The 19,777-nt window shown below is 38.6% G+C and overlaps 1 protein-coding gene across 1 annotated transcript in view; it reads right to left on the bottom strand.

Annotated features, from left to right (window-relative positions):
* The window catches only part of LOC106882591 (uncharacterized), a 342,852-nt gene extending 323,300 nt beyond the window's left edge, over nucleotides 1-19,552 (bottom strand). Inside the window, exon 1 of the mRNA XM_089347102.1 lies at nucleotides 19,417-19,552. Within this exon, the coding sequence (XP_089203228.1) occupies nucleotides 19,417-19,453 (37 nt within the window). The 5' untranslated portion in view covers nucleotides 19,454-19,552. The remainder of the gene's footprint in view (nucleotides 1-19,416) is intronic.
* Between the last annotated feature and the right edge of the window lie 225 nt (nucleotides 19,553-19,777).

Raw genomic sequence — 19,777 nt, 5'->3', positions numbered from 1 at the left:
CTCTCTTGGAATCTTGTTCCTATTTGTTGTAGTGTTGTGCTCTGGGACATATTTCTGGCATATGGCTTGTACAACAGACATGAAATATCCTAGTTTCATGCTAATGTCTGGTGTGGAGAGACATTTTGGCCAATCCTCTCTGAGGATCTCTTTCTGGATCGATTTCCAGTCTGCTTTGTGGAAGTTGTCTCTGGTTACTTTCAGCTCAAACATAGACAGCTCTATTATGTTGTGATCCGAGACTAATGTCGGCGTCACTTTCACATCATGAATGATGTCTATATTGTTCATGAAGCAGAGATCCAAAATGTTATTTGCCCTAGTTGGTCTGAGTACAACTTGCTCCATGAATAGGGCATTGGTGAGGATGAGCAGGGACTCCACCAGTGCTTGTTTGCAATGAGTCATTCCTGAGAGCAGGAATCCTTCAGGCCATTTGACATTGGAGAAGTTGAAATCACCCATAAGAAATATGCTCACGTGTTTCAGTTGCATGAGGATTTCTTTAATTCTTGGAGCATCCGGTGGGCAATATGTATTGCATATGACTATACTGTGTTGTCTTATGTATACAATTAGAGTGTCACATACCGAATTTGGGTATGATAGTAAGACCTAGGGTGTAAGGTAGTCACAGATGTATACAGCAACTCTACCATGGCTCCTTTCCCTTCTGTCTGTTCGCAGTATGGCATATTTAGGTACGTGTACTTCTGAATCCGACTGAGCAGGTATTAAGGGAGGCCATCCCGTGTCTGTTGACTGTGGTGGTCTTGCGCAGTCGTATGCAAGGTTCCTTGTTTGCGCTTGGTGTAGCCAGGTCAGCTGCAGCACAATCTTTTGTGCCATGCACAAAAAAGACTCTTGCTCAGCTGCTGTCTTGCGCATAACCTCTGAAGAGCACACTTCTTTTCTATATTTTTTCCTTGGGGACAGTTTTATCTTTTCTCAGGGAAGGTTTTCTCCTAAAGGCCCCTGTAGTTTTGGCGGGGTCTCAGGTTAGCAAACTGGCAGTTTTTGGTGACTTCCCCATGCCAACATTTGCCTTTCAGTTTATATTTGCAGGTCCTTGAGTGCCCTCCAAATTTCTTCTCTTCTCTAGCGTTTTGGATTGCATTGGATCCTCCATGGGGTTTTCTGTTTTTTGTTTGGTGGGTTGGGGTTTCGGCTTTGGGTATTTCTGGTTGTCCAATGGGGTGAGGCCTCCATCTCTTTGTAGGACCACTGGCACAGAGGGTTATCTGGTTGTTGCTTCCTTGGCTCCCGCATCCTTTCCTGCCTGGTAGTTCACAGGGGTGGGTGATCCATTCTTTTGAGGAACCACTGGATCAAAGAGACTTCTGGGTTTTGTTTTCTTTTCTCTATCCTTATCAGCCTTACCACAATAATTTTCCATTACGACATCCAGAGTGTCAATGTGTTGTCTGATAAGCATATAGAATCAGATGAATTCATATTTCTTCCGCTCTATCTCATCAATGGTTCTACAAAAGCTATTGTTTCTCAGTGCAGCAGTGATGCTGTTGTTTGGTGGATCACCACTAGCAATCATCCATACTCGCAACACAAGATTCAATTCTTTCTTCTCCCACTTTGGTGCCATCTTCGGTTTTTCAGCCAAGAGTGGGAGTAGAGGACAGACAGGAACTGAGAGACAGAGGGATGGAATAGGGAAAGAGAGAGGGTAATATGAAGGAAAGAGAGAGGGTGATATGAAGAAAAAAAGAGAGATGGTGTGGAGTGTTAGCGAGACAGGGAAGTAGAGGAGAGAAAGAAAGACAGAGTGAGGGAGAGGAGGGGAGGAGAAATAGAGACAGAGTAAAGGAGAGGAGGAGTAGAGAAAGAGAAACAGAGGGAGGGAGAGGATGGGAAGAGAGAGGGAGACAGAGTGAGGGAGAGACAGGAAAGGATGAAGGATGTGAGAAGAGGGGCAAAATGAGAAGTATGAGGGAGAGGGTGAGGTGACAGGAAGAAAGGCAGATGTTGAGAGAGAGACAAAGAATGGGAAGGAGAAGTGAGAAAAGGAGGAAGATATGAAATGGAGGGAGAGAGATGAGGAAAAGAGGAAGATATGGAAGAGAGAGGGAAAGAGGTAGGTGTAAAGTGATATAAAAGGAGAAAGAGAGGAGCTGGAAAGGGAGGAAAATATGTGAGGGAGGAAAAGAGGAGGAGGTACGTATGAAAGAGAGAGTGGGAGCAGGTAACAAAGAAGTGTAGGAAAATGAAAAACAAAATTTATAATTCTAAATAGGATTTGTAATAATTCTACAGAGAAAAAGTCAAAAAAAGAAAGGGGTGATAGTGAAAAGATAGTGAAAAGAAAGGGGTTTCGAAATGCTTTCTAGTTTTCAAACAAAATGAAAGCGAAGTGATCACTGTAGTAAAAGTTGAATGAAAATTATAGTGAGATTTCTCAGAAAGTAAACAAAGATTAAGTCATAACTCAAATTTTCATCCGCAATTACCAAAGATAAAAGAAAATAAACAAATGAGTAGGATACTTCTTCACAAGAGGTAAAATTCCAAATGCTAGTTCTTGTACAAAGAAGTTTTCTTTCAAAAACAATTCTTTTTTGCTTCTTACATGCGGCTGCAAATGGAAGTACGATTTGTCACTGACCTTAATGTACTATATTAAACTTTTAGTGTAATACATTACGTTTTTTTAATCAATATATTATAGTAGACCATTATGAAATATAAAGTACTACGTTTTTGTCAGTTTTGGCAAATCTTTTCGTCGATTTAGGCAATCCCTTTTTGGTTGTTTCAGAAAGCACACCTTTCTTTGAATACATATTTTTTTTTTACATCTAGTTTCAGCTTATGAGCTGTGGCCATGCTGGGGCACTGCCATTTGGTATTGCTACATAATTTTACTTCACGAATGCTTTATAGAAATTGATATTTCATGCATGAGGGAGTTTGATGCAGTGGCCTTCATCTGCACCTCCTGCTGCGATGTTGGTTCATCTGGGACACTTTACAGAAAGAGGTCCAGCTTTATTTTGAAGACACCTACATCCACTCCATGCAGGTCGCCTACACTCTAGGGAATAAAGTTTTAATCTCTTTAGTAATTTCCAATAGCTTATATGCTGCATAGAAGCTATCTTCTTCGTGTAGCTTCGTTGGATTGCCTCAGGTTCTGAGATTAATTTGATACTCATTGGTGACCATAGCTGAGAGCAATAGTCAAAGTGGCTTAGGACAAGTGACCTCCAGAGGACCATGTTGGTTTCTTGACCTCTTATCCTAAAAGTTCTAAGAATCCATCCGGTCAGCTGCCTGCATTTCATTGACAATTTAGCAACATGAACATCAAAGGATACATCATTACTCATGTAAATGCCCAGGTGTCGCATTGACTCTGCCTCTGGAATTGCAATCCCTCCAGGTCCAGTGTATTTAATGGAGATTTAATTTACTTTTGCATGCTGATAGCACAAGGCTTGAAATTTTTCAGCATTAAACTACAAGCTATTCTTTTCAGCCAAATTGTATATTTCATCCAGCTCACACTGCAGGTGCATAGTGTCTTTGGGGTTCTGTATTATGAATATAAATATATCATCATCATTATCATAGTCTAATGTCCGCTTTGCATTCTATCATGGGTTGGATGATTTGACTGAGGACTGATGAACCAGATGGCTGCACCAGTCTCCAATTTTGATCTGGCAGAGTTTCTACAGCTGGATTCTCTTCCTAACACCAACCACTCCGAGAATGTAGTGGGTGATTTTACATGCCACTGGCACGAGGGCCAGTCAGGTGGTAATGGCAAAGGCCACACACAAAATGGTGTTTTTTACGTGCCACCTGCACAGAAGCCAGTCCAACAACTTGATACCTCTACAGAGGTATCAAGTTGTTGGATCAGGTAATATTATATATATATATATATATATATATATATATATATATATATATATATATATATACACACACACACATATATATATATATATATATATATATATATATATGTGTGTGTATATATATATATATATATATATATATATATATATTTATAAATATATATATATATTTATAAATATATATATATATATATATATATATATATATATATATATATATATATATAAACTAATACATAAACTAATATATAAACTAATACATCCACTTGTTGTTTACTCCACCTGTCTTCGTCTGTTGTTTTTTTCGTAAATTCTCCCTTATATATAAATAAATATATATATATATCATCATCATTATCATGATCGTTTAACGTCCACTGTCCATGCTAGACGATTTGACTGAGGACTGAGGACTGGTGAAACCAGATGGCTACACCAGGCTCCAATCTGATTTGGCCAAGTTTCTACAGCTGCATGCCCTTCCTTAGCAAATAAACACAAAAACAATTTTAATATTATTGTTATTGGTAAATTATTGGTAAATTATACATTAATATACCCTGCCTTTAAACCTAATATTATACTATAATACCCGATCATACTGAAATTTATAATTTATTTATTTAAACCAGAAAAATGTATGTTTAAGATACTGGCTACATCTGAAAGCATTGTATGTTAGTTTATTTATTAACTTACCCTTAGAGAATAATATAAAATATATTTCTAGATTACACAGCGAGCACTATCTCTTACCTTTGTCATAAGGGAAATATTTCCCAATAATTGACGATTCTAACAAATATTGCTTTTTTTGTTCCTTCAGTTCCCAAATGAATTTACTAAGACTAGTACTCGCTATTTTACTTCTATCTCTAAAGGTACTATAATGATTAGATATTCTTCTACAGATTTGTCCCGAAGAACACCCCAGGTATAGGCTAACATCTGTCTGAGTCTTTACCTTACATTGATAAATTACATTCTTCACTCTCACACTTGGGCCTTCAAACTTCAATCTTCTGGGGTTAACCTCTGTTACTATAATCATAGTACGATTATCATTATTATTATTATATATATCAGGGTTCTCATCACTATCCTCCCCAATTCCCTTTGATTTAAGTATTTTAAAATTATGAGCTGCAATTATTTGGGCTAAGTTCATAGTGTTTGAGAAACCAAACCTAATGCTATGTGTATTAATAATTTTACTATAGTGTGAATTCTTTGGGAAATATCTACTTATCACCTCTCTAAACTGTGCAATCAAATTAGATTTAACATTTCTATCAAAAGGGACTATGAACCATATATTATCATCTTTAGTGTTATCACAGTCATTAGTATAATTCTTAAAATATTTTAAATTACCTATGTTACGTTTATGAATATCTCTGGGTTTATTTTCCTTATTTCCTCTTAGCTTATTTTTATACCTATTATTCTTATCTGTTTTAACATTGTGACGATCAGGTTCAACATAGGAAACCTTCTCTTTGTATCCTGCCCTATTTAATGCCGATTATAGAACTGAGCTTCATTATCAAAAATCTTATCATTTGCAGATAATCTAGAAAGTCTTAATAAAATATTTCTTACTAAATTATTGATAATTTTTCTAGGATGATTACTCCACTTACTAATATATTTCAGGTTAGTGGAAGGTTTATGATATGGTCTATATGTCTCATTTTTAATATCTAATGTCACATCCAAGTAATTTGCTAACGAAATATCGTCTTCATAAATGATATTCATCCCCATTCTACGAAAAAATCTAGCCAATCTACCTTTAATTCTCTGTAATTGTTGGTTGGAGCTATTCCTGATATATAGAAGGCAATCATCCCTATATAGAGCCCCGCCCCTAATCATAGGAAATTGATCATCTAATTCATAAAGAATAAAAGAACCCACCATATCAGCTATTTGTGCTGAGTCAGAACTACCCATGGGGACATCGAAAGCATCCGGTGTATCCTTATGTATCCATACTTTATCATTAAAACTAATAAAGGACTCCCTAGCAGCTAATATCACTTTAATTTCTTCTCTAGTAAGCCCTGCCTTATTATGAAAGAACCATAGTGGTTTAAATAAATAAATAATAAATTTCAGTATGATTGGGTATTATAGTATAATATTAGGTTTAAAGGCAGGGTATATTAATGCATAATTTACCAATAATTTACCAATAACAATAATATTAAAACTGTATTTGTGTTTATTTGCTAAAGTTTCTATAGATAATATAATATAGATTTCCATTGGTTTAGAATTTATTACCAGGAATCAATAATTTGAAATACTTGATTGTTTATAATTAATAATATTATGAGGGTTTTCTCCCTTAGACGGGCCTTTATTTAAGGAGGAATTTAAATATGAATCAGACTTAGAGATTATATTTTTGGTGTTTACATTTTACCTTTTACCCCGAGGATGTGTAAGGTAATTTACTAATTTAACTTGAATTGACAGTTAAATATAACCTTATACAGAAATGTTGACATAGGTAATAAACTTCAATAATAATGGATATTAGCATCAAAACTCTCATTTAAATTTTTGATATATAACCAAGGAGATCGATTCATAAGGAGTTTACATAGACCTTTGGGGAGAAATTTTTGCTATTTTGGTAACGTTTACATGTTTATCTCACCAATACATGAACACATATATATAAATACTAGCAGTATAACCTGACCTTGTCCGGGTGTGACTTATTACCATCTACAATAAGTCTTGCTAGGTGAAAATCAACTAAAAAAGAAAGCCTTACAACGAAAAAACCTTTATGATGTAAATATGTTCATAATTCAAAAGACAATGAAGGCTGTTTTGTGTAACATTATTAAGCGTATGTAAATTTCATCCATCTAATTGGCTATAGAAATGCTTGTGCAAAACAACTTTTTGCACTGCCCTGATTATACATAGCAGGGAGCTAGGATGGCAATTTCTGATGAAGCAATTGCTGGTGATCTGTTGTTACACAGTTTTGCCAGAATTCTATCAGATTAGGCTGAAGATGTTGATGCACCATTTTGCATTATGTTCAAAGTAGCTACTGGAATGTGGTGAATTGCTGCAGTCTGTTGCCGTCATTTTAAACCGATTGGTTTTTTTTCCCCAGCAAACTCTCTTCTTTGGAGGCATAATCTATGTATATATTAAACAGAACAACAAAAGTTATAATAGATGGCAGAGTCGGTACTTTTCACATTTCTGTAATTTTTCAGATTAACATCTGCACGATTACCCAACCCTAACCCTAAACCTAACCCCAAACCCTAACCCTAACACCCGAGTGAAAATCGTAGTATGTTTACAAAATATTGATGAACATAAGTTATATTTTAGTGGATGATTGTGTACTTGCACGTGTATGCATTTGAGAGAGAGAGAGAGAGGAAGAGGTAGAAAGAGAGAGAGAGGAAGAGGTAGAGAGAGGGGGAGAAAGGAATAGAGAGGAAGAGAGGAAGGAAGAACGGAAGACAGTTATAATGTTGATGTGTGTATGTGTTTATGTGTATGTTGTCACAGATCACGTATGTGTGGTTGTGTGTGTTTTTACGTTTCTATGCTATGAAAAACATGTTAGAGGTAGAGGGATACAAGAAAACTATTAGATGGGAGAGAGGAAGAAGAAAGAAGACTGTATGTATCACTTTCTCTCTCTCTCTCTCTCTCACTCTTACTCTGTATATTTTATGCTGAGTGCGTGATATATAAGTGCATAAGAACGCCGTTACAGGTAGAAGGGAAGAAATATAAAAGTTGCTAGAAACAACAGACAAATCTCCCTTCAATCACACAAAGTAAACGGAATTTTAAAAATCTAATTACTGCACAGGAAAGTTCACATCGAGAAAATTCCATTGATGCAAAAATTTTAATGAAAAAGTGGAAAATGTGGATTTCTATAAACTTTTAAAAAGGCTTCACACAGACACACAACTGCAGCTTTATATATATATATATATATATATATATATATATATATATATAATCATAAATATATAGGGATTGACAGTAACCTGCTTCTCCAACATACTGAGAATTCAGAAATAGCAGTCAAAGAACTACTGATTTCAAAACTACAAATTATTACTCCAGATTGATAGCGATATTTTTGATACACACAGAACAAAAAACAATAAAGAGTAAAAAACATTTGCCTTTAGTTAATTTAGTACAATTGTTTCACAGTTAAGAGTACATAATACTCTATTCTGATCTTCAGCTAAATATTCTAACAAATTTATTAGAATATTTAGCTGAAGATCAGAATAGAGTATTATGTACTCTTAACTGTGAAACAATTGTACTAAATTAACTAAAGGCAAATGTTTTTTACTCTTCTCTATTGTTTTTTGTTCTGTGTGTATCAAAAATATCGCTATCAATCTGGAGTAATAATTTGTAGTTTTGAAATCAGTAGTTCTTTGACTGCTATTTCTGAATTCTCAGTATGTTGGAGAAGCAGGTTACTGTCAATCCCTATATATTTATGATTATAAATTTTTACCGAAGAAGGTTTTTTTCATACTGAGCTACCCGGCAGAATTGTTAATTATTAATTTTATTATTAATTGATGATTCCCTGCCCTGCATATCTATATATATATATATATATATATATATATATATATATATATATATATATATATAAATATAAATATATATATACATATATATATATATATCATCATCATCATCATCGTTTAACATCCGCTTTCCATGCTAGCATGGGTTGGACAATTTGACTGAGGACTGGCGAACCAGATGGCTGCACCAGGCTCTAATTTGATCTGGCAGAGTTTCTCTCGCTGGATGCCCTTCCTAACACCAACTGCTCTGAGAGTCTAGTGGGTGCCTTTACGTGCCAACGGCACAAGGGCCAGTTTGTCGGTACTGGCAACGGCCATGCTCAAATGGTGTTTTTTACATGCCACCTGCACAGGAGTTATCCAGCAGCACTGGCAACAACCTCGCTCCAATGTTTTGTTCACGTTCTACCGGCATATGTGCCAGTAAGGTGACCCTGTTAACAATCACGCTCAAATGGTGCTTTTTACGTGCCACCGGCACAGAAGCCAGTTAACTACTCTAGCAGTGATCCTGCTCGGATGGTGCTGTTAGCACTCCACTGGCACGGGAGCCAGTCATCGAATTTGGTTCAATTTCGATTTCACTTGCCGCAACGGGTGTTTCCAAGCAGAGTTTAGTGTCCAATGCCGGAAGGTTGGCATGGGTGCCAGTCGTCAAATTTGGTTCGATTTCGAATTTGATTTCACTTGCGCCAACAGGTTTTTGCAAGCAGAGCTTTGTGTTATGATCATCATCATCATCGTTGTTTAACGTCTCCTTTCCATGCTAGCATGGGTTGGACGATTTGACTGAGGATTGGTGAAACCAGATGGCTACATCAGGCTCCAATCTGATTTGGCAGAGTTTCTACGGCTGGATGCCCTTCCTAATGCCAACCACTCAGAGAGTGTAGTGGGTGCTTTTACGTGTCACCCGCACAAAGGCCAGTCAGGCGGTACTGGCAACGGCCATGCTCACAATGGTGTATTTTATGTGCCACCCGCACAAGAGCCAGTCCAGGGGCACTGGCAACGATCTCGCTCGAAAGTCCTTACACATGCCGTGGGCACAAGTGCCAGAAAGGCGACGCTGGGCACAGGTGCCATCACAATTTCGATTTCGCTTGCCCCAATAAGTCTTCACAAGCTGAGTTTCGTGTCCCAATGAAGGAGACGACGTTGGCATGGGTGCCAGCCATCGAATTTAACTCGATTTCGATTTCACTCGCCTTAACAGGTCTTCACAAGTGGAGTTTAGTTTCCAGTTTAACTCGATTTCGATTTCACTTGCATCAACAGGTCTTCGCAAGTGAGGTTTAGTATCCAATTTAACTCGATTTCGATTTCACTTGCCTCAACAGGTCTTCGCAAGTGGAGTTTGGTGTCCAATTTAACTCGATTTCGATTTCACTTGCCTCAACAGGTCTTCGCAAGTGGAGTTTGGTGTCCAATGAAGGAAGGTAAGCATAAGTGGACTAGCTGAGGCCTTAGATTTAGGTCTCACTTGGCTTGCCGGGTCTTCTCACGCACAGCATATTTCCAAAGGTCTCTGTTAGAAGTCATCGCCTAGGTGAGGTCCAAAGTTCCAAGGTCGTGCCTCACCACCTCATCCCAGGTCTTCTTGGGCCTACCTCTTCCACAGGTTCCCTCAACTGCTAGGGTGTGGCACTTTTTCACACAGCTATTCTCATCCATTCTTGCTACATGACCATACCAGCGCAGTCGCCTCTCTTGCACACCACAACTGATGCTTCGTAAGTTCAACTTTTCTCTCAAGGTACTAATACTCTGTCAAGTATGCACACTGACATTACACATGCATCGGTGCATACTGGCTTCATTCCTTGCGAGCCTACGCATGTCCTCAGCAGTCACAGCCCATGTTTCACTGCTATGAAGCATGGCTGTTTGTACACATGCGTCATACAGTCTGCCTTTTACTCTGAGTGAGAGGCCCCTTGTCATCAGCAGAGGTAAGAGCTCTCTGAACTTTGCCCAGGCTATTCTTATTTTAGCAGCTACACTTTCAGCACACCCTCCCCCACTACTAACTTGGTCACCTAGATAGCGGAAGCTATAAACTACGTCTAGTTTTTCTCCCTGGAATGTGGCAAAAGTTGTTTTCTGTACATTTACAGTGTTTATAGCTCCTGAACATCTGCTACATACAAAAACTAACTTCCTAGTTAATCTGCCTTTGATATTGCTGCACCTCTTATGTGTCCATAGCTTGCACTGGGTATATCTTATAGAGTTACTACCTACACCATTTCTACATATTGAGCATGGCCATCTATCTGAAGGGGTTTGTGCTTTATCTACTTTCCTGCTCATTAGGATTTTGGTTTTAGCTAGGTTGACTCTAAGGCCCTTCGATTCTAGTCCTTGCTTCCACACCTGAAACTTTTCCTCTAGTTCTGATAGTCACTCCGCAATTAGTGCAAGGTCATCAGCATAGAGGAGCTCCCAGGGGCATCCTGTCTTGAATTCCTCTGTTATCGCCTGGAGGACTATGATAAATAGGAGGGGTCTGAGGACTGAAGCTTGGTGGACCCCTACCTCTACCCGGAATTCTTCACTGTACTCATTGCCAACCCTCACCTTACTGATAGTATCTCTGTACATGGCTCGCACAGCTCTCACTAACCATTCTTCTATCCCTAGTTTCCTCATTGACCACCAGATAAGGGATCGCAAGACAAAATAAAAAAAAAATATCATCATCATTTAACGTTCATCTTCCATGCATGCGTGGGTAGGACGGTTGACAGGAGCTAGCCAGGTAGAAAAACTACCCAAGTCTACTGTGTCTGTTTTAGCAGGGGTTTTACAGCTGGATGCCCTTCCTAACACCAACCACTCTGCAGAGTGGACTCAGTGCTTTTTACTTGGCACTAACACAGGCAAGGTTAGTTTTGGCATGACTTTTACAGCTGGATGCCCTTCCAAATGCCAACCATGTTACAGTATGGACTGGACGCCTTTAACATGGCACCAGCACCGGCAGGGTAACCAGGTTACTCGCAAGACAGGGAATTATGAGAGGGGCAGGGGAATTAGAGGAGGGGAACCTGTGTCAGAGGATGAAAGGTTAGAGTGTGAGAAAGAGACAGAGATACAGAAGTAGGTGTCTTGCCATAACAGAGCGGACATTAGAGGTGATCTAGTAGCAGATGATGAAAGGTTAGCGTGTGACAGAGAAATAGAGAGGCAAAAATAGGTGTCTTGCTATACAGGAAGTACATGGTCACCCAGTGAAAGAGAGAGAGAGAGAGAGAGAGAGAGAGAGAGAGAAGAGATAGAGAGTGAGAGAGAGGTGCAGGAAAGAGGCCAGAAACAAACCTTACCACATCGAGGTTTTCTTCACCTGTTCCTACCATAAACATTTTTTGCCAGACAATTCCTGACAGGATTTTTACACGATCTATGTGTACCATTTAAAAAAGAATTAAAAAAAAACACAATATTCTTTTTTTAAAGGAACTCTTTGGATATAAAACTTACCTTTATATCTGCAATATTTAATGTTAATTTACATTCCGGTGAAGTCTGTTGGTTTTGTTTCTAATTATTATTTAGTTTGTTTTCAAGATTTTGCACCTTAGAACACTCTTCCTCAGTCAATGAATCGATTAAATCTTTGTAGTCTTGTCATATATATATATATATATATATATATATATACATACATACATACATACATAAATATATATATATATATATATATATATATATATACATACATATATATATATATATATATATACATATATATATATACATACATATATAAATATATATGGCTGGCCTCCCACATTTTTTTCTGCAAAATAGGGGTAGTTTATCCTGTTCAGGCTATATTATTAGCATTACCCTGCATTTGAGAATTTAAAAAATTACTTCTTTAACTTTCTAAGACATCTAAACGCTTCTAAAACCAAACTTCGTTCGGTTGTTTACGCTTTTCATAATTTGAATTTGAACATTGGGCCTCACCGAGGCAATGACTTCTGACCGAGACCTTTGGAAATGTACTGTGCGTGAGAAGACCCGGCAAGCCAAGTGAGACCTAAATCCAAGGCCTCTGCCAAGGGTGTAGCCAGCCCACTTATGCGTACCTTTCCTACATTGGACACTAAACTCCGCTTGCGAAGACTTTTTGAGGCATGTGAAATCAAACTAAATTCGACAATTGGCACCCGTGCCAACGTCGTCTCCTTCATTGGAGACAAAACTCAGCTTGGAAGACTTATTGAGGCAAGCGAAAGCAAAATCAGGATAGCACCTGTGCCCAGCGTCGCCTTTCTGGCACTTGTGCCCGTGACATGTGTAAGGATTTACGAGCGAGATCGCTGCCAGTGCCCCTGGACTGACTCTTGTGCAGGTGGCACATAAAATACACCATTTTGAACGTGGCCGTTGCCAGATCCGCCTGACTGGCCTTCGTAGGACTTTCGAGCGAGATCGCTGCCAGTGCCACTGGACTGGCTCTTGTGCGGGTGGCACATAAAATGCACCATTTTGAGCGTGGCCGTTGCCAGTACCGCCTAACTGGCCTTCGTGCCGGTGACACGTAAAAGCACCCACTACACTCTCTGAGTGGTTGGTGTTAGGAAGGGTATCCAGCTGTAGAAACTCTGCCAAATCAGATTGGAGCCTGGTGTTGCCATCCAGTTTCACCAGTCCTCAATTAAATCGTCCAACCCATGCTAGCATGGAAATCGGACGTTAAACAATGATGATGATGATATATAGATATACATATATAAATGTAAAGATATATATATAGATACATATATAAATATATATACATATATATACATATATATATATATATATATATATATATATATATATACACACAGATATAAATATATATATACATATACATACATATATAAATATACATACATATACATATATGTGAGCTGGATGAAATATATATGCACATATATATATATATATATATATATATCCATATATAAATATACATACATGTGAGCTGCATGAAATATACAAGTGAGCTGAAAAGAATAGCATGCAGTCTAATGCTGAAAAGTTTCAAGCCTTGTGCTCTCAGCATGCAAAATTAAATGCAATACCCATTAAGTACACTGGACCTGGAGGGATTGTAATCCCAGAGGCACAGTCAGTGTAAGACCTGGGCATTTACATGAGTAATGATTTATCCCTTCATGAGCATGTTGCTAAATTGGCAATGAAATGCAGGCAGCTGACCGGATAAATTCTTAGAACCTTTAGAACAAGAGATCAGGAAACCATGATGGTCCTCTGGAGGGCACTTGTCCTAAGCCACTTTGACTATTGCTCTCAGCTATGGTAACCAACCAGTGTCAATTTTATCTCAGAACTTGAGGCAATCTAACAAAGCTACACGAAGAAGATGGCCTCTATGCAGCATATAAGCTATTGGGAAAGACTCAAGAGATTAAGACTCTATTCCTTAGAGCATAGGTGAGAAAGATATGCCATAATATACATCTGGAAGATCCTCAAAGGACTTGTCCCAACTTTGGCATCGAAAGTTACACAAATACTAGAACTGAGAGCCACTGCATGGTGCCAAGGACTTCAAATTTGCCATCAAGATGTAGGACAAAATACTGCAACAGCCTGGGCTTCAGAATTCCACATCTCTTCAATATCCTCCCGAAGGACCTGAGAGACCTGCATGGGGTGGATGTAGGTATCATCAAAATAAAGCTGGACTTCGTCTTGTCAAATGTCCCAGATGAACCAACTTCACAGCAGGAGGTGCAGATAAGGGCAGCTGCATCAAACTCTCTCATGCACCAAATGCCAATTCCTGAAAAGAATTCATGAAGTAAAATTATGTAGCAACACCAATTGGTGGTGCCGGAGCATGGCCACAGCTCATGAGTTGAAACTAGATAAAATGGAATAAAAATGAAAAAACATATACATATATAAATATACATATATATATGTATATATATGTATATATATATATATATATATATATATATATATATATATATATATATATATAGATGCGTACCTTCCTTCATTGGACACTAAACTCCGTTTGCTAAGACCTGTTGAGGCAAGTGAAATCGAAATCGAGTTAAATTTGATGGCTGGCACCCATGCCAACGTCGTCTCCTTCATTGGACACGAAACTCAGCTTGCGAAGACTTATTGGGGAAAACGAAATCATGAAGGCACCTGTGCCCAGCGTCGCCTTTCTGGCACTTGTGCCGGCGGCATGTGCGCGGCATGTGCGCGGCATGTGCGCGGCATGTGTAAGGACTTTCGAGAGAGATCGTTGCCAGTGCCCCTGGACTGGCTCTTGTGCAGGTGGCACATAAAATACACCATTTTGAGCGTGGCCGTTGCCAGTACCGCCCGAGTGGCCTTCGTGCCCGTGGCACATAAAAGCACCCACTACACTCTCTGAGTGGTTGGCGTTAGGAAAGGCACCCAGCTGTAGAAACTATGCCAATTGGAATATGTTGTGCATGAGAAGACCAGGCACGCCGAGTGAGACCTAAATCTAAGGCCTCAGCCAGTCCACTTATGCGTACCTTCCTTCCTTCATTGGACACTAAACTCCACTTGCGAAGACCTGTTGAGGCGAGTGAAATCGAAATCGAGTTAAATTTGATGGCTGGCACCCATGCCAACGTCATCTCCCTCATTGGACATGAAACTCAGCTTGCGAAGACTTATTAGGGCAAGCGAAAGCGAAATTGTGATGGTACCTGTGCCCAGCGTTGCCTTTCTGGCACTTGTGCCCGAGGCATGTGTAAGGACTTTCGAGCGAGATCGTTTCCAGTGCCCCTGGACTGGCTCTTGTGTGGGTGGCACATAAAATACACTATTCTGAGCATAGCCGTTGTCAGTACCGCCTGACTGGCCTGCGTGCCGGTTGCACGTAAAAAGCACCGACTACACTCTCGGAGTGGTTGGCGTTAGGAAGGGCATCCAGCTGTAGAAACTCTGCCAAATCAGATTGGAGCCTGGTGTAGCCATCTGGTTTCATTAGTTCTCGGTCAAATCATCCAACCGATGCTAGCATGGAAAGCGGACGTTAAACGACGACGATGATGATGATATATGCATATATAAATATATATATCTATACTATATATAAAACAGAGATGTGTGTGTAATCGCTTTTCACGTGAAATCGACTTCACCAAATGCTTCCATACTTGTGATGCGAGAATAATTTGACCTCGGATAAATGTTAGGCTCTTCATTTGATTTTTTGAATTAAAAATAAATAATATTGCTTTATATTTAAGATTCACTTCTTTAAAAAGGTTCGTCAATGTCAACTTCTGGTATTGACGTAACAACGGCAAAAAAGCTTCACTCTCTATTTTGTGTGTGTTCGTGTTTATGAGAGAGTAAATACTACATACACACCGCTCTCTCACTCTGTCTCACACACATACACATGCACACACACACCCCTTGACTCACTCACACTGTCTCTTACAAACACACACATACATAAATGTATACAAACATATTTACAAAGACACACGTGTATGCACGCGCGTGCGTGTTTGTAAGAGACAGAGTGTGAGTGAGTCAAGGGCTGTGTTGTCACATCCAAAGATGTATGTGTATTTATGCATGTATGTATACATGACAACAAACCTCTCTCTCTCACTCACACTCTGTTTCTTACAAACACACACATACATAAATGTATACAAACATATTTACAAAGATACACGTATGTATGCGCGCACACGTGTGTGCGTGCGTGGGGGGTTCCACAATCGCCATTTATTTCAATTACTCTTGTGAGGATATTCACGTAAATCATTTCTTTCATTTAATCCCCATTTTAATTTTCGTAAAAGTTTCCAAGTACTAATGAGGCTTTTTGGCACATCTTCAATTTTCCCCATTCATGAGAGGCGCCCAGCCATCATTCATCTGAGAGTCCATCTACAGAATGTCCTCAAATTTCTATACAGCATATTTTGCCTTTTTTTCTTCAAGTATATAAGCAACAATTTCATTCCCGAGCAACGCCGGGTGCTTCTGCTAGTATACATATATAAATATGTATACACATATATAAATACATATATAAATATATATATATATACACATATAAATACACACACACACAGACATATATATACATATATATACATACATATATATATATATATATATTGTTTTTTTTTTCACTGTAGTTTCAGCTCAGAGCTGTGGCCATGCTAATGCTACACCGTTATTACTGGAGTTTGATGTAGCTACCCTCATTTGCACCTCTTGCTGTGAGGTAGGTTCATCTGGGACTCTCGACAGGAAGAGGCCCAGCTTTGGTTTGAAAATTCCTACATCTACTTTGTGCAGTTTCTTCAGGCTCTTTGGGAGAATATTAAAAAGCTGTTGGCCCCTGAAACCCAGGCTGTTTATATATTTTTTTTTCTATAGTTTCAGCTGAAAGCTGTGGCTATGCTGATGCACCGCCGTTTTGCTACACTTTTATTACTGAGAGCCTCCTCCAATATGTGGCACTTGGTGAAGAATAGAGTTTGATGTAGCTACCCTCATTTGCACCTCTTGCTGTGAGGTAGGTTCATCTGGGACTCTCGACAGGAAGAGGTCCAGCTTTGATTTAAAAACCTCTACATCTACTTTGTGCAGGTTCCTCAGGCTCTTTGGGAGAGTATTAAAAAGCTGTGGGCCCCTGAAACCCAAACTGTTGCAGTAACTGGTCCTGAAGCGCGATGGTTTTGCTGGGATCTTTGGTACTATGCAGTGTCATCCCTTTCTGGCATTTGTGTAGCTTTCAATGCCAAAATTTGGCACAATTCCTTCCAGGATCTTCCAGATGTATATTACTGCATACCTCTACCGCCTTCTCTCCAGGGAGTAGAGTCTTAGCTGTTTCAGCCTTTCCCAGTAGCTAAGCAGTTGCAAAGAGATAATCTTCTTTGTGAATCTTCTCTGGATTGCTTCAAGGTCTGCTGTTAATTTCACACTGGTGAGCAGTAATCCAGGCAACTGAGGACGAATGTCCTCCAGGGGACCATCACCGTTTCCTTATCTCTGGTTCTGAATGTTCTCAGGATCCATCCAGCCAGTTGTCTACACTTTGTCACCATCCTGGTAATGTGCACTTGGAAAGAGGTATCATCACTCATGTCGATACCCAGGTCTATCACTGATTTAGGCTCTGGGATTGAAATTCCCTGCAGACCAGTGTACTCTGTAAGTTTCATATTCAGTTTTGGATGTTGGTAGCGCAGGGCTTGGGATTTTCCAGCATTAAACTGCATATTATTATCCTCAGCCCATCTGCAAATTGAGTTCAACTCCTGGTGCAGATGTGCAACATCGCTGGCATTCTATATTTTCTGCAAGACTTTCATATTCTCTGCGTAGCTAGCAAAGGTGGCTATCTAGGCAGTTGTGGGCATATCTGAGAGAGCCATTATGAAAAGCAGTGGTCCCATGACTGCCCTGTGGAACACCACTCACTATTTGTGTTTTCATTGAGGTGGCTCCATTGGCCACTACTGCCTGACTTCTATCTGTCAGAAAGTCACGTAACCACTCTCCAAATTTTCCAGATACACCGAGATCACGCAGTTTGTGGCATATCATACCATGATCCACTTTGTCAAAAGCTTTTGCAAAATAAACATATGTTATGTCCACATTTGAGTTTCTGATTAACTGCCTCAACACCCAGTCATAATGTTGTAAGAGGTGAGTTATATGTAAAGATATATTTATAAACATAATTAAGGGATCAGCAAATATTTGCTTCACCATATACCGAAGTTCATATATATATACATATATAAATATATATACATATATACACATATATACATACATATATAGATATATATATATATATACATAAATATATATATATATATATATAAATATACATATATAAATATATATCTGTAAATATAATATGTGACAATTATTCGGTAGCCATGATAAAACTCCAAGTTTCAGATGTCAGGGTGGAAACCCACACCGGCATCTCTTCAGTTATCGGGCCATCGAAAAATGCTATGAAATGACCATTAAACAAATGAAAATTACCTTGTGATTGACCGTTATTAAGACAAAAGAGCTATTAGAATGACCGCTAAGTGAGGGAAGGGAGTAAAGGTAAGGGAGTAAAATTGTTCATAGTAATCGCGTAAGTGCACATGTCCATACAGACACATGCATGCCCGCACAACCATGTACATGTGCCTATTTGTATATACTCATCCACCCTCACTTGAAACACACTTATGCTCACCCACACATTCGCCAAAAAATAAATACATGCCCACATACACGCTCGCACACACACACACACACACGCACAAAAAAGGTTCATAGACGCGTCTATATATGCACATGCACAAGAAAAAACAGGGCTAAAGGCAAAATACAGAACAATTCGTAAAAAAAGTGTAAAAAATAAGCAATAAGAGTAAAACATGTCTATATGCACATACCTGCATGCACGCACACACACTTGTCTATATACGCACATACCCGCACACACCCACACGCGCGCACAAAAAATTCCATATACATGTCTATATACGCACAGGAAAAATGCAGGGTGGAAGGTAAAATACAGAAAAATTATGTGTGAAAAAATATATGAGCAATAAAACCATAAACCAACATCTCTATAAATATGTAAAAAAATATATAATAAATTTAAGTAAAATTTAAGTAAAATATTTAGCCACATGTGGACATGATCTGAAAAGTTCAGTTCAATTTGTTTATAATAATTAAATGTTCATACCATACACTGCCTCTATCGAATGAACGTTGCCCTAACAGGTGCATAGTGTATCCCACATCATGTGTTGAAGTGATTGCAGAGCAAGGCATGTATGCTATCATGCCTTCCCACAAATAAATATAAGGAAACAATAGAATAACAAGTAACTTACGCATGTTTACTGGCATTTTTGGTGACCACAAATCCATTGCTGCAATTTTTAATCTGAAATAAAAGCAAAGAGGAGTTATCAATTACAGAGATTTCGAGGAAAGTTCAGTTGGAACTGAAATGCAGTAAATTAGTACTAACATAGAGCAAACATAATACTCACCCAAAGTACCAATATTAACAGGTATCATTCTATAATCATTTTCTATATTTTAGCTGTTCTTACATTTTCTAATCACTTATTGGGTACTTTTATAGTGGCATTATTGTATCAAACAAAAAATCAGATAATATATCTCTTACTGTAACACAAAGCTGATCATTTTTCAAATAACAAAGTTCCATAGGTTGGCTACTTGCTT

Source organism: Octopus bimaculoides, chromosome 2 (genome assembly GCF_046866305.1).
Source record: "Octopus bimaculoides isolate indiv1 chromosome 2, ASM4686630v1, whole genome shotgun sequence".
Taxonomy (NCBI): Eukaryota; Metazoa; Mollusca; class Cephalopoda; order Octopoda; family Octopodidae; genus Octopus; species Octopus bimaculoides.
Note: the sequence above shows the minus strand (reverse complement) of the source record. Positions and strands in the feature narration are given on the sequence as shown.